This window comes from Triticum dicoccoides, chromosome 2B (genome assembly GCF_002162155.2).
Source record: "Triticum dicoccoides isolate Atlit2015 ecotype Zavitan chromosome 2B, WEW_v2.0, whole genome shotgun sequence".
NCBI classification, from domain to species: domain Eukaryota; kingdom Viridiplantae; phylum Streptophyta; class Magnoliopsida; order Poales; family Poaceae; genus Triticum; species Triticum dicoccoides.
The window spans coordinates 307,623,350-307,643,691 of record NC_041383.1 but is presented as its reverse complement, the minus strand read 5'-3'; the positions used below and the strand labels follow the sequence as shown (position 1 = coordinate 307,643,691).

At 43.8% G+C, this 20,342-nt stretch overlaps 1 protein-coding gene across 1 annotated transcript; it reads left to right on the top strand.

The window, feature by feature from the left end:
- The first annotated feature begins 5,883 nt into the window (after positions 1 to 5,883).
- Positions 5,884 to 7,622, top strand: LOC119360854 (60S ribosomal protein L5-1-like). The gene is made up of 5 exons (XM_037626331.1): positions 5,884 to 6,165; positions 6,483 to 6,568; positions 7,001 to 7,135; positions 7,344 to 7,513; positions 7,601 to 7,622. Exons 1-5 carry the CDS (start codon positions 6,027 to 6,029, stop codon positions 7,620 to 7,622), a joined length of 552 nt encoding a protein of 183 aa, XP_037482228.1. The 5' UTR covers positions 5,884 to 6,026.
- Positions 7,623 to 20,342: the final 12,720 nt, after the last annotated feature.

The window sequence follows — 20,342 nt, the reverse complement described above, 5'->3', positions numbered from 1 at the left end:
TCATAGAAACATCAATCTTAGAACATAGTGGATACTAGGCATCAAACCCTAACAAAACTAACTTGATTACATGATAAATCTCATCCAACCCATCACCGTCCAGCAAGCCTATGATGGAATTACTCACGCACGGCGGTGAGCATCATGAAATTGGTGATGGAGGATGGTTGATGATGACGATGGCGATGAATCCCCCTCTCCAGAGCCCCGAACGGACTCCAGATCAGCCCTCCCGAGAGAGATTAGGGCTTGGTGGCGGCTTCTTGTCATAAAACGCGATGAAACTTTCTCTCTGATTTTTTTCTCCCCGAATGTGAATATATGGAGTTGGAGTTGACGTCGGTGGAGGTCCAGGGGGCCCACGAGATAGGGGGCGCGCCCAGGAGGAGGGAGCGTGCCCCCCTGTCTCGTGGACAGGGTGTGGGCCCCTTGGTGTACTTCTTTCGCACAATAATTCTTATTAATTCCAAAAAGTGCCTCCATGGATTTTCAGGACATTCCGAGAAGTTTTCTTTTCTACACATAAAACAACATCATGGCAGTTCTGCTGAAAACGGCGTCAGTCTGGGTTAGTTTCATTCAAATCATGCAAGTTAGAGTCCAAAACAAGGGCAAAAGTGTTTAAAAAAGTAGATACGTTGGAGACGTATCGGATAACAATCCTCAAAGTATGTGCTCTTAAACTGATTCTTCATTTTGCCGGTATATCCATGTGGATAATAGTCTGTGCAATGCTCCAGCGCGGTTGCAATGGTCAATATATTGAGCTATCCTTGGTTCGGACTTGACAGACTCGGGCATTCAATGCTGACAGTTCTGATCAGATTGTGGACTGACCTGGTTGCCTTGCTATAAGGTCCTTACCGCAATGGAGTAGACCTCTTAGGCATATCTTCATGATGTTCGATATGAAATAAGACTGCCTTGTGCATTCTTATTAATTCCAAAAAGTGCCTCCGTGGATTTTCAGGACATTCCGAGAACTTTTCTTTTCTACACATAAAACAACATCATGGCAGTTCTGCTGAAAACAGCGTCAGTCCGGGTTAGTTTCATTCAAATCATGCAAGTTAGAGTCCAAAACAAGGGCAAAGGTGTTTGGAAAAGTAGATACGTTGGAGACGTATCAACTCCCCCAAGCTTAAACCTTTGCTTGTCCTCAAGCAATTCAGTTGATAAACTGAAAGTGATAAAGAAAAACTTTTACAAACTTTGTTTGCTCTTGTTGTTGTAACATGAAAAGCCAGCATTCAAGTTTCAGCAAATATTATGAACTAACCATACTCACAATAACACTTAGGTCTCACAATTACTTAGATCAATAGCATAATCAGCTAGCGAGTCATAATAATAAAACTCGGATGACAACACTTTCTCAAAATAATCATAACATGATATAACAAAATGGTGTCTTGCTAGCCCTTTCTGAGACCGCAAAACATAAATGCAGAGCACCTTTAAAGATCAAGGACTGACTAAACATTGTAATTCATCATAAAAGAGATCCAATCAAGTCATACCCAATATAAACCAATAATGATGAATGCAAATGACAGTGTGTTCTCCAGTGGGTGCTTTTAATAAGAAGGGTGATGACTCAACATAAAAGTAAATAGATAAGCCCTTCGCAGAGGGGAGCAGGGATTTGTAGAGGTGCCAGAGCTCGATTTTAAAATAGAGATTGAATAACATTTTCAGCGGCATACTTTCACTGTCAATGCAACAACTATGAGATGGCTGTATCATCCATACTACATGCATTATAGGCAGTTCCCAAACAGAATGGTAAAGGTTTATACTCCCCCAACCACCAACAAGCATCAATCCATGACTTGCTCGAAACAACAAGTGCCTCCAACTAACAACAGCCTTTGGGGAGTTTTGTTTAATTATTTTGATTTGCTTTGATCTTTTTGGATCATGGGACTGGGCATCCCGGTTACCGACCCTTTCTTGTGAATGAGGAGAGGAGTCCACTCCTCTTGAGAATAACCCATCTAGCATGGAAGATATCACTACTAGGGAAAAGCCTATACACAGAATCTTATCAGCAATGCGCTTTAAAATACGGTGCTGCTGCTAATTAGCAGTAGCATGCTCAGGAGTAACTCGCTGCTGAAACCAATATAGCAGTAGCGCGCCCGCTCAGAGACGCGCTACTGCTATAATTCCCACGAGGCCGCCACGAGGCTAGTTATAGCAGCAACGCGTTATAACGACGGGCGCTACTGCTACGTAGCATAGTAGCAGCACAGTTCTGCTATAAGCGCTACTGCTAAATTTACTACAAAAATTTAGCCCCATCTCCTCTATCCGATCCACTCACACAGTCACACACTAGCTCACTTGATCCCCTCTCAATCCCCCGCGCCGGTCCACCCCCGTTGCCCCTCCTCCGTCTGCGCCGCCATCACCTCCTCCTCCTTGCTGGACTCGGTACCGGCCTCCTCTTCCGTCCTTCCTCTCCACTCGCCGCTGGCGGGCCCCTCCTCGCTCCGCCTTCCTCCTCCGTCCTCCCTCCACTGGCCGCGCCGGCCGACCCCTCCTCGCTCCGCCTGCCTCCACCATCCTACTCTCTTCTCCCTCCTCGAGTCGCCCCTCCTTCTCCCTCCTGCCCGCACATTTTGATTTAGTAGCTAGGCTAGTTCATATGCAACATTTTGATTTAGTTGATATGATTTAGTTGATTTAGTAGGCTAGTTGATTTAGTTGACTTAGAACATTTTGATTTAGTTGATTTAATAGGCTAGTTCATTTAGTTGATTTAGCTGACTTAGAACATTTTGATTTAGTTGATTTAATAGGCTAGTTCATTTAGTTGATTTAGTTGACTTAGAACATTTTGATTTAGTTGATTTAGTAGGCTAGTTCATTTAATTAGTTGATTTAGAACATTTTGATTTAGTTGATTTAGTAGGCTAGTTGATTTAGTTGATTTAGAACATTTTGATTTAGTTGATTTAGTAGGCTAGTTGATTTAGTTGACTTAGAACATTTTGATTTAGTTGATTGTTAATCCTTTGCTCATATTGCGCTAGGAAAAATGGCGCCACCACCACCACCACTATGTCGACTGTGCAAGTCAAGATGCGCCAGCAGCCTTGCAACTGGCAAGCTGTTCAGCATCTACTTCCAGCCGAGTTTTCGTCATGCGATGGTAAGAAATTAGATGCGGCGGTAATAACTATTTTGTTTTTAGTGTTGGCATTACTACATTGTGTCATTTTGCTTATTTTACACAAATCGTCCCATGCAATGTGAGGTTGAAATTCAACAAGTTGACAGGAGACACTGTGACATTTGAGGCTCCTGGGGGGCCGTACACTATGGAGGTCGAGAAAGGACACAATATGTCGCAGATTGGAGGAGAAGGATGGGCCCGTTTCGTCCCTCGCATGCGTCTTACTGGTGGTGAGTTGATCAGCTTCTCCTTCCGAGCAGAAATACCCAAGCTAGCTGTCATTTATCTTAACCTGGTGGAAGATGATGAAGATGACGAAGATGATGAAGATGATGAAGATAATGAGGACCCACTCGATGAAAATGATGAGGACCCACTTCATGAAGCCATCGTATCTCAAAGAACAAGGCTGAGTGAGGAGGAGGTGTCCAACCTGTGGGACATAATTCCGCCACGTGCTGACTTTGTCGGGGTGCCATTCGTGACTCGCTTGACAAATACCATGGTTGATCGACATGATATGGTATGTTATACTTACAAATGCAAATTATCCGATGAATTACTTAGTGTACAGTCCAATGATATGGTATGTTGTGTGGAATCTAGTCGATGATATGTTTTAGTGTAGAGTTCGATCACATGCTTATTAGTGTAGAATCTAACGAAACTATTAATAGTGTAGATAATCCATATGTACTTATTTGCGGGGCTATTTATTAATTGATATGTTTTTCTTATTCAGAAATTGGCAAAGAGCATATCTGTGAGTTATGGTATCGAGCCTGATGAAGAAGGCTCGGCAGGACTACGCCTTACTGCAAGGGGCTCCGTCACAACCTGTACTTACCGCGTGGACACGGACGGTCGCACACACTTAAACTCGGTTGGGTGGAAGAAATTCCTCGATGGCAAGAATCTTCGTGTTGGACAGGCCATCCTAATTACTAGCAGGAACACGAACCGCCCAGGCTCAAGGATGATGATTGTCTTCGATATCATCTAGAACTACATATGTGTGTGTGGCTATATCATCTAGAACTACATATGTGTGTGTGGCTATATTATCTAGAACTACATATGATGATCGTCGTCGATATCATTTAGAACTACATATGATGATGGCCGTTGATATGACCTTGTACTGCTTGAGGAAGCATGTTGCCTATGCATGAAATTGTTATCTAGTACTCCCTTCGTTCCAAATTACTCGTCGTGGTTTGAACTAAAACCACGATGAGTAATTTGGAACGAAGGGAGTACTACCTAGTAATGGTTTATGAATTTGATATCTACTAGCAGTACCTAGTATATAGTATCTGAAAGGGAAACTGAAAGGGAAAGGGGTAATGGGAAAATGATGAAAGATATAGCAGTAGCGAGGGATGGCGAAATCGCTACAGCTAGGTAATAGTAGCGCGTTCTTAAAAAGCGTTGCTGATATCGTAAACAGTAGTAGCGCAGGTAAGGGCCGCGCTACTACTATGAGTTAGTTGTAGCGCCTTATTAGTAGCACGTCCACCCGCGCTACTGCTAGCCTCAAAACCCGCGCTACTACTAGGGTTTTCCCTAGTAGTGTATAGGCAGCCCTAGTTGAAACATGAGTTGCTCGAGCATACAAAACAGAATTTCATTTGAAGGTTTGGAGTTTGGCACATACAAATTTACTTGGAACGGCAGGTAAATACCGCATATAGGAAGGTATAGTGGACTCATATGGAACAACTTTGGCGTTTAAGGAGTTTGGATGCACAAGCAGTATTCCCGCTTAGTACAGGTGAAGGCTAGCAAAAGACTAGGAAGCGACCGACTGAGAGAGCGACAATAGTCATAAACATGCATTTTAACATATAATGATGCTAGGCAACTCGTCTCCTTGGTTGTCCCTCGATTTGCTTTGGTTTGGACCATTGGATGTTGGTCAAACTGTTTATTTTTCTGTTGGTTGACGTTGGATCTTCGTTGGTTCTCGTTTTGACCGTGCGGTGAGTTCTTGGCAGACCATGACCCGTGGGCTCGGTCTCTCATTCGATTGGCTGGGTGAGCCTTTTTCGGGCGCGGGCGGCCTCTCCTGCTGCGCCGCATGTGTACGGCGTGGGCGCTACGCGTGATTTACGCGATATGCGGTTCCCGCTCGCCCCTGTGGTTCGCTCGTCGGTGACACTGCAGGTGGGGCTGCCTTCTCCTTGGTCCCGCGCGTCATTGTCCTGCCTCTTGCTTTTATGTGTGCGCGTGGCCTCCCGCGTCTGGATTGGCTCGTGTCGCGTATGGATCAAGGAGGGATGCCATCGCCATGCCGCGTTGCGTCGTGAGCCGTACTGGTGGCTTCTTTTTCTTTGGCTCGTCCGTTACCTTTTCCTGTGTCGCTTTGACCCGTCGCCTACCTGTCTCGTCATCCCTCTCGCCATCCTCTCTGAGGCATAGCCCTCTTCGTCCGCCCCAGGCCCAGCAGGCGATGGGGGCGCCGCCCTGGTTGCGAGGAAGCCACTGGAGGAAGATCTCAACTGGACATTGTTGACCGGAGGAGGGGATCGATTCGATCTACAGAAGAGAGATAGAAGATGAGAGGGGGAGAGGGAAGGAAGGAGAGGGATTCTATCCGCAAGAGAGAGAGAAGATGAGAGGGAAAGAGAGATGGAAGAGGAGGGAGAAAGAGAGAGGAAAGAGGGGAGGGAGGCGCGACAACGGACGTGAGAGGGTCAACGGCCGGTGTTGGCCTGCCCCGGCGAGGTTGGCGTGACCTGAAGGTTGGTGGTGGCTCAATACGCTCTTGGATCAGGACCTATGAGGAGGGTGGGGCTCGGGCGCGAGGTACGGCAGGCTGCGCTCCACCTCTTCCTCGAGGAGCATGTGCAATGGGCGGACGGCAGCTTGTGCGGTGGTGCAGGGGCCTCAACGGGTGCACAATGGGGACTCCATCCATCTCCTACGCACCGCAACCCTCCCCTTCTCGGCACAGCAGAAACAAGGATGCCGAGGCGGTTCAGGTTTGCCTTCACCTCCTCTCATCTGCAGCTTCATTCAGGCATGTATATTAAATTGGTAGGTATTCCAGGGATTTGGCTTATCTATGGACTACACCTATATGGAGAAGTTTTTCATGTACACATATCACTGAAAGTGGAATATATATTCCAAATGACAACACAACCATATTCCAGTATGCAGAATATTTGCGCCCACGCAGTTATATCAGTTGGTTGTAGTTCTGAGATTTTTTTATTTTGCCTTTTTTGGATGTATGAAATCTGGATGTATGAAATCTGAGATTTGTACAATGCATTTCTTTTCTTTCAATCTGAAGTTGCGAGGAAGAGTAGGAAGATCGGGCGGAGAGGGTTTCACATACCTCTTCTACACTTACAAGTGTTCCTTTCCAGGATTTCCATGGTGAGCTGCTGTTGTAGTGCATTATAAATTTTTTTGTCCCTTTGCTAAACTTTGTTCTCTTATTCTGATGCTATGATTTGTGATGGCTAGATGAGATTTGTGGTGAAAAGTTTCCTTTCTTTTGTTTACCTATGGATCTTGAATGCACAGTTGATGATTTTGTTTGATAGGTTAGAAATCTAAATAGTAAACATTTTTAAATTGTGTAGTTGGTAAACATGGAAAACAAAGAAAAATATATAGCTTACTTACAATGTTGTTTGATCAATTGCTTTGCGGCAGGCTCACTGATGGAGTATGCCTAATCTTGGACTCAATTTATTGCCTGGTGTTGGTGTGTTTCTTTTATTCTATTTAGGAGGGTTCTAAGCTATTAAGGGAAACATACAATTTATCAGTTTGAGACCTGCTTCAGTCTGTGTGCTGCTGCAGGGGGCTTTGGATGGTGGCCTTGATATTCCACACAGTGACAAGAGATTTGTTGGCTTCAAGAAGGATGAGAAGCAGCTGGACACTGAGATTAACCGCAACTACATTTATGAAGATCATGTTGCAAACTACATGAAGGTGAGTTGAATCCATTGTCCTTGTGGTATTATTCTAATGCCATTTCTTCATTCCCCTGGGCTATCGTTGTTGTATTCATGAATTCTTTCTGAAAGATATCTGAGCCTGATTCATCCATATAAAAGTATCCTAAAACAGTGTACTTTGTTCTTATTTCTGAAGCAGGTTACTGAATTTTATTTAAACTTCTGCCCTACCCTTATTTCAGTCAATAGCTGATGCAGAACCTGAGAAGTACCAATTTCACTTTAGTGAGTACATCAAGAAGGGGATTGCGGCTGATGACATGGAAGCACTGCACAAGAAGGTTCGTGCTACCATTCGTGCTGATCCTACCATGGCAAAATCAACCAAGGAACCTCCAAAGACGCACAAGAGGTAGATGTATCTTGTTGTTTATTAAAGTCAGACAACTTATTTCAGCACTTTCATTGGATTGCAAGTTAACGGGAATGTCCGCTGCAGGTATAATCTCAAGAAGCAGTGAGGTAGGTGACACAACTTGCCATGTATGTGATGTTGCAGCTCAAAATTAAGATGTTGTCAATCTAATAAGAGAAGCCAAGGAGCTATTGGCGATCGTGTGGTGCGTACTGGATCATGAAGTTTATCAGTATGTGGTAATGGGTATCAATGTTTTCTCATACTCATGTAGTCCATTCACTCCTAAACTGTATGTTCTTCTTTTGTTAAAACCTTGGAAGTATTAAGATGTTAGGCTAAATACATTCCTTCATAATCAATAATAGAAAAGTTTTGCTATGCAATAAGATACAGCTGCATGCAAAAAATAATCTTGTCTTATATAGTTATATATCAAAACTATGGATTTGTTATGCACTTCTTGTGATCATTAGTGTTCACTGATTTTCTTCGGATTTTGTTGGATACCTGCGGCATTATGGTGTCGGACACGACGAACGCTGCCAGGTCCGCGCCCACATCGTGCTCAGGGAGCCTGGCCTCTTTAGTCATGTTCTCTCTTGCAGCACATGATGAACTACACTGTAGAGTTCAGCTATGGTTCCCCTGTTTTCTTCTACTACAAGAGTTCTAATGATTTGTACTGTTTGGCTGCAAATTTATGTTGTTTGCATCACCATATGGATAGTCGTAAAAAATGAAGAGATTTCAGAGAGTTTCACAATCTGACTCGAGTCACAGGCTATAGGTTAACTTTAATTGAATGGTAGTATGGAAGTAATAATTTCTGAAATCTAGAAATGATCTTGTTGCTCATATAGATCTTTTTGGTAATCTGATCTACCTTTGTTGTATTAGTGGTGTTGGGTTAAAAATCAACAGTGATGTTTAAAAAAGCTAAAGGTGATTGTTGCAGTTACTAGGATCCTCCAAGTGGATCATAATAATGATGAGAAAACATACCCAAAAAAACATAAAATGGATTAAAAGGAAACCCACTTTCTAGGATTGTGGGCTGAAGAGGGAATGGATGCAGGCTTTGTCTCGAAGAGATTATCTGACAAGAATGAATTAGTCATCAACAGTTGAGGTGCAGTGAACCTTCTTACTTGCTTCACCTCTAGACTATGTTATTCCCTTTTCTGCTCCTTCGTTGTTGTGTCGCTTGACTGCATCTTTATTAGTTCAAACTCATGCTTTGTTTTAGCTAGGATGAATTTAGGAATGGTTGCCATTTCATGGTACCGTTGAGCTGGTGTTGAGTATGTGTTTGTGCGTAACGGTTCATTTCCTCCTTTTCTTTCTGCAACATTTCATGAACTTTCTTATAGAAAGATTCATCACATAGGCCTTTAGCTTGATGTTTCACATACCATGAGAACCAGCATGACTTTGGATATATGTTTCTGCGGGTTACAGAATGTATCCCAGACTGCAGGGAAGTTAATTACACCATCTGTGGAAGATGGCCTTTGGAAGATGGACATAGCCCCTCAGGTAATTTCACTTTGTCCTGGATTAATAACAGATTACTAATTTATTTGTTTAAATAGGGCAGGTTATTTACGGAAGTATTTTCTATGAAGAACGGGTTAGCATTAACTCTAGACCATTTACTACTGACTGGATAATTTACATGTTGGCAAGGACTTGTTCCTGCAGCCTGGTCATAATTGCTCGGCCAATTTCCCAACCCAAATCCAGAACCGCTTCATCTTTAGATCTTTACGTGTTTGATGAAATGCCTTAGTGATTAAGATCTGCGCTTTGTTTTTCTTTGTTCTCCTGCTCACGGATTAACCGATGACTGCAAGACCGAGAGAAGCATTAGAAACTTGTCCGCAGCGTCTTCCAGTGTATGCGTACACACAATTCACTGCACTAACACTTATTGAATTGTTCATCTTCTTTCTCCTCTGTTTGTCACGAAGATTCTTCTATGACCATCTCTTTGAGGAGATCAACTAATCTTTTTGTTGAAACATTGATTAGGTGCTCCAAGAATGTATGTGAGCTTGACATTGTATTTAACTGCATCAAGGTACAATGATTCTCCTGGTTTGTATTTTATTCTGGATTATCACTGTCATAATAAATAAAGTCCAGAATAGCATTGGTGTTTTTATCTTAGCTTGTACTCCCTCCGTTCCTAAATATAACTCGTTTTAGAGATTTCAATAAGGACTACATACGGATGTGTATAGACAAGCAGACGCTTTTTCGTAGATTAGTTGCTTAGTTTCATATGTTGAACTACTTTGTTGAGTGCAGTGCATAGGCTCTTTATAAATTGCTAAGTAGGCGATCAACGTGGCACATGTGGGGGCTGTGAGAGCTGTGAATGGCATCGGTCTTGTCATACTTATGAGCAGGAGCACGGGCCACATTACTCTTCATGCCTTCTGAGCAGCCGAGATGTTGACTATTGCTTGAATCCTGAGATTGATTTCCACGTTGTAATGGAAGGAAGGCCTGTTTGAGTTCCTGTATGAAAGGATAAATAAGAAGGGGCATGCTATCATGGTAGTTGCTAAAGGCGTTGGTCAGGAGTTGATTACCCGGGCCGATGACCAGAACCGAGAGCAAGATGAGTATGTCAACATGTTGTTCCTTACGTTGACCTTCTTCTCTAAAGTTTACATGCAATTCTTCCTTCATGGTTAAAAAACCAATTTAAACGTTTTATTTCTTTGATGGTTACTCATTTCTCTTACCGTTTCTTGTATCAAAACAATTGTATTTTTGTTGATGGCCGCTTGGGCTCATTTTCTAGGAGAATGAGATACTCTGAAATGCTTGGTACCCTTCAAACAATTTATAAGCTAACTAATGTTGGCTGCTGCTGCACATGATACAATTGTACTCTGTTGTTGCCATCTTGCCTTTTATGTGAGCTTAAACACAGAATCAATTAAAATTTTACTAAATTCATATCGTATGTATTTGCTCAAACATTACTGAAAAATGCAAATACTTTTAACGAGTACATGATTTTAAATGGCACCCCGCAACAATTGGTGCAACGGGTCATGTTATACAAATATAATTTTTTGGCGCAATTGGTTATACATTTTCTTTTTCGAATTTGGATTTCCCAACGTGATAAACATATTTTCAATATAGCATGGTTTAACACATGGGCTTTCTGACTACCAATATCGAATATGTCTTTGTAAAATGAAACTATTTTCATCGACACCATGACTTTAGCGGGTCTCTGCGCCATTTGGCGCAACGGTCAACTAGTTAAAATCAATTCACACCGAATACAAGCATGAGTAGGATATAATCCACCATGAACATAAATATCATGAAGTCTATGTTGATTTGATTCAACTACGTGCGTGAACATGTGCCAAGTCGAGTCACTCAATTCATTCAAAGGATGATACCATCCCATCATACCACATCATAATCATTCTAATAACATGTCGACACGCAAGGTAAACCATTATAACTCATAGCTAATCAAGAATGGCACAAGCAACTATAATCTCTAAATGTCATTGCAAATATGTTTACTTTGTAATAAGCTGAATCAGAAACGATGAACTCATCATATTTACAAAAACAAGAGAGGTCGAGTTCATACCAGCTTTTCTCATCTCAATAAGTCCATCATATATTGTCATTATTGGCTTTCACTCGCATGATCGGACGATGTGTATAATAGTAATAGTGCACGTGCATTGGACTAAGCTGGAATCTGCAAGCATTCAACTCAAGAGAGAAGACAAAGTAATATGGGCTCTAAGTTAAATAAACAATCATACATATGAGAGCCACTAAGCATTTTCAATATGGGTCTTGTCGACCCCCAAAGGAAGGAAAAGAAAATAAAACTATTTACACCGGAAAGCTCCCAACAAGTAAGAAGAACAACAAGAAATCTTTTTGGGTTTTCATTTTAATTTCTACTACAAGCATGGAAATTAAACTAACTATTTTTTTTTGTTTTTCTTAAGGTTTATCAAACACAAAAGAAGAAAACTAGAAAAAAAAACTAACATGGATAATATAATGGAAGAGTATGAGCACCGACGACTAGTGTGTAAACATGAATGTAAAGTCGGTGAGAAATACGTAATCCCCCAAGCTTAGGATTTTGGCCTAAGTTGGTCTAGTACCAAGGACAACCACTACTTTCCCCGGTGTACTGGGAAGTGTAATCAGGATACCACTGGTTGCTCATCTCCGGATCCCACTGGAAAGATGATGCATGATAAGGGTTCAGTTCAGGTTCCGGCTCAGGTTCATGTTCTGGAGTGAAAGCTTGGGCCCGATGATTGTACACCGCCTTCGGTGTGACAAGCAAATTTTCTGCAAGAAAATCAAACAACAGAGGCGCAGGCAAAATAATAATCTCAATGTGTTTCTTATTAAATCTAAGTTTATAAAAGAGCATCTTCTCTTTGTTGTCAACAATAAACTTGTGTCCTACCATGCTCTTGTAATCTAAAATGTGAGGAGGCAATTTTGTCTCCTCTTTCTAATGGTGCCTAATGGGTATCTGAAAATGTCTAGCAAGACGTGCAGCATAGATACCTCCAAATATGGGGCCTTTTGTACGATTCAGGGCTAGCCGTTTAGCAACGACGGCACCCATACTAAAAGTATTGTCTCCAAGCAAGGCATGTTGAAGGATGACAATATCAGGAACACTAAGGTTTCCACTATTTCCACGACCAATCAAGCATCTACTAGCAAATATGGCAAAGTAGCGTAAAACAGGAAAGTGTATGCTAGAGACTTTTGCCTCGGAGCCCTTCTTTGGCTCCTCTATAGCTATAGTATTAACAAAGCCATCCACATCTTTACGATGGGGTTCCTCTAATTCTCCCTCATAAGGTATCCTACACACCGCGCAAAAATTACGTAAAGACATTTCTCTGAGTTCATCATATAAATGAAATGATACTGCAGGCAGTGACTTCTTAGGATAGTAATAAAAGTTTTGCATGAAAGTATTGGTGAGTAAGAGATACTGATCGTTCCGGTCGTTGATGAAACCGGTGAGGCCTGCAGTCTCGATTAAAGAATAAAAATCTTCATGAATTCCAGCTTCTTTCAAGAAATCATTGCATGGCCATTCAAACGACCGCACTTCCGCTAAGCGAGGATGATTATACTTGGCTTTTCCCTTCTCTTTGGCTTGCTTTTCCTGAGAGCCTTGGCTAGAAGAGCCCCTCAAAAATTTCCTTAACATTTTCTAGAAAATTCTGAAATTTTAGTAACTTTAAAATAAAAGTGAATAAAACTAAACAAGATTGATAGCAACTACTCCTACAAGTGCCTAGAGCCTATATCATGCATTAGAATTGCTTGGGACCTCATAAATTTAACATGCAAGCTCAAGAACATGGTCACCTATGCTGCAAAAAATTGCAATGAATAAAGCACTAGAACAAAAACTAATTGGACCGATGGAGGAGTCACATACCAAGCAACAATTTCCCAAAGCAATTTTGTGAATGGAGCTTTGAGCTAGGAGATCAAAAATCATAGCAAAATGAGCTAGAACTTGTGCTTGAGCTGCATGGGGATTTTTTTGGGTAGAAGATGAAGTGTGTGGGTGCTGGCATAAGTGGAGGGGGGCCACCAGGGGCCCACGAGCCAGGGGGGCGCGCCCAGGTGGGGTGGGCGCGCCCTCCACTCTCGTGGCCTTGTGCTTGCCCCTCCTGCAGTGATTTCAGAGCCTAAAATCCTCAAATATTCCATAAAAAATCATACTAAATTTGCAGGGCATTTGGAGCACTTTTATTTTCGGGGTATTTTTTTATGCACGGATAATTCAGAAAACAGACGGATAATACTATTTTTGCTTTATTTATTCTAAATACCAGAAAGTAAAAAGTGGGTACAGAAGGTTGTGCCTTCTAGTTTCATCCATCTCATGATCATCAAAATGAATCCATTAACAAGGTTGATCAAGTCTTGTTAACAAACTCATTCTGAATAACGCGGAACCGAAGAAAATTCGAATAACACTAAGTTACCTCAATGGGGATATGAAAATCCCCAACAATAAGAATATCATACTTTTTCTTGACAGTAGGAAGAGGAAATTCAAAACCTCCAATAATAATAGTTGGAACTTTTCCAATAGAATTGATGCTATGAACTTGAGATTGTTTCCTCGGAAAGTGTACCGTATGCTCATTACCATTAACATGAAAAGTGACATTGCCTTTGTTGCAATCAATAACAGCCCCTGTAGTATTAAGAAAAGGTCTACCAAGGATGATAGACATACTATCGTCCTCGGGAATATCAAGAATAACAATGTCTGTTAAGATAGTGACATTTGCAACCACAACAACCACATCCTCACAAATACCGACATGTATAGTAATTGATTTCTCAGCCATTTGCAAAGATATTTCAGTAGGTGTCAACTTATTCAATTCGAGTCTACGATATAAAGAGAGAGGCATAACACTAACACCGGCTCCAAGATCACATAAAGCAGTTCTAACATAATTTCTTTTAATGGAGCATGGTATAGTTGGTACACCCGGATCTCCAAGTTTCTTTGGTATTCCACCCTTAAAAGTGTAATTAGCAAGCATGGTGGAAAGTTCAGCTTCCGATTTCTTTCTTTTATTTGTAATGATATCCTTTATATACTTAGCATAAGGATTTACTTTAAGCATATTAGTTAAGCACATATGTAAGAAAATAGGTCTAATCATTTTAGCAAAGCCCTCAAAATCCTCATCATCCTTTGTCTTGGATGGTTTAGGAGGAAAGGGCATGGGTTTCTGAACCCATGGTTCTCTTTCTCTACCGTTCTTCCTAGCAACAAAATCTCTCTTATCATAACGTTGATTCTTTGATTGTGGGTTATCAAGATCGACAGCAGGTTCAATCTGTGCATCATTGTTTTTGCTAGGTTGGGCATCAACATGAACATTATCATTAGCATTATCACTACACTACTAGGAAAAGGCCTACTAATGGCACACCAGTTTTGCCTACTAATGGCGCACTGACGGTGCGCCATTAGTAGCACGCCACTAGTATTTTTTACTAATGGCGCACCACTGGTGTGCCATTAGTATCTGGTGTACTAATGGCGTGTCACACCCTAGCTAATCATGCATTAGAGTGTTGCATCATGTTTACTCTTTCATCAGAAACATTGAAATGGGGATCTGTGAAACCCTCAGAATCATTTTGAAAATGACCCAAATAAAAATTTCTCCAAAAGGGTCCAAGAAAATGCTCATGTTCATCTCTGAAAATATTGGACAGAGATAAAAATCAAACCAATATTTTTAGTGGCTCATGGACATTTATTTTGGGCATTTGGAATTAATGCATAAATATTTTCTTTGGAAATATATTTCTATATATATTAATATATGTCCAAATATTATGCCAATTATAAAGGAGCTCTGGAATAATATATCTAGCCCCTGAAAAATTTGGCATAAGTTAAATAAATGATTTCATATTTTTTTTTAAATCAAAACAAATGTCAGAAATTAGAAAACAGAAAAAAATAAAAGGGAGAAGCTTACCTGGGCTCCTCCACTGTGCAGCCCATCCAGCTGGCCGGCCCAGCCAGCAGGCGGCCCAGCCGCCTCCCTCCTCTGTCGTCTTCGTCCCGACAGAGGGAGGGGAGTGTGGCCGGCGCGCGCGCCCGCCACCGCGCCACGCCACCTCTCTCCCTGCCTGCCTGCCCTCCCCTCCTCGCCTCGATGCCCTGGACGACGCCACGCCTCCCCCCTGCTCTCTCTCACTCTCCCTCGGCTCTCCCCTCCTCCCCCTCGCTCTCTCTCTCTCACACGGCCGAACACCACCGTCGCCGCCGTTCGCCTTAGCAGCCGTCTCCGGCCACCCCTCGCTCCCCCGACTAGCTCAGAAGCTCTGCCACAACCCCCTCTTCCTCCCCACCGCTCCACGGGCCTTCGGAAGCCCTGCATCGCCGCCACGTCGCCGCTCCCCTCTTCGGGCTCTGACCATCATCGCCGTCGAATTCGCCGTCTCCAGCGCGTCTCCGAGCCCGCTTCGACGCCCACTGCAACCGCGGTGAGCCCCTGAGTCGTTTCCCCCTTCTCCCCTAGTCTCTTTCGACCTCTAGGCCTTAGCCCCACCTTGGCCGAGAGCTCCACGCCGCCGGCAATGTCGCCGTCGTGGCCACGATCACCGTAGCGCCCAACCGAGCACCCTATCGTGCTCCACGCCTCACTAGGAGCACGCAGCACGCACCAACGCCTCCCCAAACCCCCTGCAACACCGACTCCGACCGCACCCGAACTCCGGCGGCCGCAGCCGAGCTCGCCGCCGTCGACTCCGGCCACCTTAGGCCCGGCCACCACCACCGTTCGACGTGCGGGAGCAAGAGCTCTCCAACGAGCCCAAGAACGGCCTCGCCCGTGCCCTGTAGCACGATCCCGCATCGCGCCGCCGTCTCGGGCCTCGCCGGCGTCACGTCGCCGGTGGGTTTGACCCACTTTGACCACGGCAGGAACCCCCCTGAGTCCCTGATAGGTGGGCCCAGCCCTGTAGCTAATTAGGATTAGCGCTAACCACTGTTAGTTAACCCCCTGACACTGACCAGTGGGCCCCAGCGCCACTAATTAGTAATTAGGATTAATCTAACTCTGTTTAACCCCCCTGTCACTGACGTGTGGGCCCCACACGTCAGGTTTGACTCCAGCCAGCCGCAGTTGACCACTGACGTCATGCTGACGTCATGCTGGCGCAATAATTATATTTCTGGATTTAATTTAAATCAGGAAATTCCAGAATATTATTTAAACTTCAAAAATTCATAACTTTTATTCTGTAACTCCAAATTGGACAAATTATATATGAAAAATGATCAGAAAAATCCAATCTATCCATCTGTACTATTTTCATGCATGATCAAACAAGTTAAATTGATGTTTCAAGCAGAACAAGGAAAAGCACTTTAAAAGGCCATATTGGAATTTGAAATTTGAATCCTTGATTCAAATTTGTTCAAACCCTTCTGGTTTTAGTTGCATTAGCCCAACACACTCATATTGCCATGTTTCATGCATGCATCATATTGTTGCACACTGTTTGGTGATGGTTGTGTATCGGTGTCCTTTGCGACAGGTTCTGCCTCCGAGGAGTACCGTGATTACCCTAACGAAGAACCGTATCAGTGCATCGACCCATCAGGCAAGCAACCAACCATTTGATCATATCGATACAATCCCATGTTCTCGCTCCTGCTCTCTTTTACTGCATTAAGACAACGCGTTTCAAACTGCTGTGTGCTACGGTAGTTGAACCCATTTCCTCTGCATGACCTGTCATTGCCACAGTAACTAGATGAAACCCACTAGCATGTGTAGGAGTTGATTGAGCCATATGTATGTGTTGTTCCTACCTTGCTATGCCTGCTATGCTTAGAGTCGTGTCAGGTCTGGTTCATCTGGGTGATGGGCTAGAGTGAAATGATTATGTCGGTAATAAGAGTGGTGAGGTGAACACGATTTGGTAAACGTATCGATGAGAGGCCATGTAGGAGTACATGGTGGGTTGTTTCATTGAAGCCGACCTTAAGCACTGAGATCTGTATGTGTGATTTAAGATACAGCTACTACCATGCATTGGGCCCTGAAATATGACCCCGCTCGACTTCTTATTCACCCTAGCTCTCTGTCCAGGAGTTGCAAGTAGTTTCTGGTGTTTGTAGTCTACTAGAGGCCGTGGACAGCGCTGACCGTAGGGGTGGGCTGTGATGCGGTAGGTACGTGGCACGGTGTACCGAATACCCGTTAGGTATCTCGGGAACCCTGTTCACATCGTTCGGGGCCGTATGGGAAACCTCGGCCGGACTCCCTGCGGATGGAACCTGAATAGGCGATAAACCTGGACTAGAGGCTTAAGTGTTTAGGTAGGTCGTGGTCTACACCCACGTCGGCTTTCGCTTGAAGTCTGCCGAGCACATGTCGTGTGCAGACGCTAAGTGGTGGAAACATGTATGAAGAAGTACACCCCTGCAGGGTTAACATGATCTATTCGAATAGCCGCGTCCGCGGTAAAGGACTACTTGGTTGCCTATACAGTTCATAGACAAGTAAATGGAAACTACTAAAAGCCTCAAGATAAGAGTGAGTGCCGAGGATGGCTCTTCCGTAGGAAGACGGAGGCGGATCCTCGGTAGTGTATTGAATTGGTGAGTAGTGGACTCGTGTGCGCAAAACCATTTCAAGTTGGAGTATCGTAGCATAGCCTAGCCAAGAGTCAAAGCTGGCTTGCTGCAATAACTCCACCAACCCTTCTTGATACTAAGCATGTATGTAGGATCTGATGTAAGTCTTGCTGAGTACCTTTGTACTCATGTTGCTATAATCTACATTTTTATAGAAGACGCTGCAACCCCTTCTGATGGGTTCTATGTAGACGTTGACATCAACGAGTAGGCTAAAGACCCAGGTGGTGACCCTAAGCTTGTGAAGGACCTTGTAGTATAGCTAGGCTTCCCAAGCCTCTTTTATTTTACTAGTTGTCTGTACTCAGACAAGTTACTTCCGCTGCTGGTTTGTATGACTGTATGACTTGTATGTTGGGTCGTGAGACCCGTACCTTCGTGTATGTTATGTATGGCTCCCTGAGCCTTAAATAAAGTACTTGTGTCGTAGAGTCATGTTGTGATGCTTCGTTGTATTTGCACATATCGAGCATACTGTGTGTATGATTGAAATGCTTGGTATGTGTGGGATCTGACTATCTAGTTGTTTATCTTTAGTAGCCTCTCTTACCGGGAAAAGTCTCCTAGTGTTACCGCTGAGCCATGGTAGCTTGCTACTGCTCTGGAACACTTAGGCTGGCCGGCATGTGTCCTTCTTCGTTCCTGTGTCTGTCCCTTCGGGGAAATGTCACGCTTTGAGTACCGGAGTCATGTTAGCCCGCTACAGCCCGGTTTACCGGAGTCCTGCTAGCCCAGTGCTACAGCCCGGACCCACTTGCTGATGACCGACACGTTCGAAGCTGGGTCATGGATGCCTGTCCCTGTAAGTCTGTGCCACTTTGGGTTTACGACTAGTCATGTCAGCCCGGGCTCTTTATCATATGGATGCTAGCGACACTATCATATACGTGAGCCAAAAGGCGCAAACGGTCCCGGGCAAAGGTAAGGCGACACCCGTGGGGATACCGTGCGTGAGGCCGCAAAGTGATATGAGGTGTTACCGGCTAGATCAATGTGACATCGAGTCGGGGTCCTGACAGCGTTGGCATCAGAGCCGGACTGCCTGTAGGTTCTCCAAGCCAAACTGGTCGATGTTGAGTCTAGAAATTCTTTAGTTATATGTAGGGGAATTGTTTGTGGGTTGGAACGTAAGGCTCTTTTTACTTCTTTATCTTATGACATTCTGATCTGAGTCAGTCCATTCTTCCACCGGGGGTTAAGGAATTAGGATCTATTCTCTCTATCAGGATCACGTGTTACTAATCAGTAGTACCTTATAAGTTTGATGGATACAAGCCTAGTTCAGTTCTACTACCACATTATGTTGCTAGGATGGTCTCAGAACTTTGATATGATGATGTTGAGTGTGTATGAAATCCTTTGTCAAATGTCTCAAATCCTTTTTGAGCATTTACAGCTGTTATGCTGCCGAAATTTTGCTAGAAATTCTAATGCCTTTGCATTATGATTGTGCTTTCAGATGGCCACTCGCGACCTCAATCAAGTGGTTCGCCTGACTCGATGCCTAGATGTACCCGGCCATACTGCCAAGTTGGTCAGGGTAATGACTGAGGCTGGATACCGCTGGTATCCTGAGTACACGGTCGAAGAGCAATTCCGAGACTTTAATCAAAGCCAGTATCTCTGCACTGTCAGGATATTTCCATCTTATCCTGGATCCACCGAGCCTCTTCACTGCTCATATGGACTCGGGGTTACCATTGAGATGGCGGTGCAGGACGCCGCCTACTCTATGATGACCATTATGCGAGCCAGATCTGGTATATTTCGGGACTCTGATTTCCGGTATATGCCTGGATCACTTCCGGGAGCACAAGGGTATCTCCAGGCTATTTATGCTGACCCCACTCAGGAGGATTCACGGACTCGCACCACTGCTGAGATGCTCGAGGATAAGGACCGTGAAAATCGGGCCTTGAGGTTAGAGCTCTTCAATACCCGTGCTGACCACTGGGCCACTTTGACTCGGTTCGCACCGGCGGTGCAAGCTGGATTCTCAGATATGCGCGATCTCTATCCTGTGAGGTCTGCTCTGTCAGACGTGATGGTTTGGCGTGATGTAGGAGGCATCACCCCACCTCGCGGTCCCCGCAGGCCACCGTCTGTTGGTCCAAGGCCTCATCCTAGCCCCTATGGTCCACAAGCTCCGCGAGATCGTCTGTTTCCGGATGATCATGTTGAGCTTCCAGGCTATGGAGGTGACTTTTACGAGGACTACTACGGATCGGTTTGAGTTAGTGGTAGTATCACTAGTTCGCACTAGCTGTGTCGTCTATCGTCCCGCGTGACTCGTGGGATATGACCTAGTTTGTACTCTTTCCGGAGGTGTAGAAAAATAATGTATAGGAGCTTGGAATGCCTCCGATGAGATGTAATCCTTTTCTCACCGTAATAGTACTTTGTTTGGTCTTGTACTAAACCCTGTATGGTGTGTATGACGATGGAATAAAAGAAGCAGTTTCTGTTTTTACCATGTCATACGGATGATCATCTTGCATTTCGAGTTATTCCTTACATTCTGTATCCTATGTCGGAATTTTATCATTCTGACTAAATCATTGTCTTGTTACCTAGGATGGTCAACACACG

Excerpts from the sequence above, each read along its gene's own strand:
- LOC119360854 (XM_037626331.1), top strand. The coding sequence starts at position 6,027 with ATGTGCAATGGGCGGACGGCAGCTTGTGCGGTGGTGCAGGGGCCTCAA. Across the intron at positions 6,166-6,482 it reads AGGATGCCGAGGCGGTTCAG|TTGCGAGGAAGAGTAGGAAG; the intron begins GTTTGCCTTCAC and ends TTCAATCTGAAG. Across the intron at positions 7,514-7,600 it reads CCTCCAAAGACGCACAAGAG|GTATAATCTCAAGAAGCAGT; the intron begins GTAGATGTATCT and ends TGTCCGCTGCAG.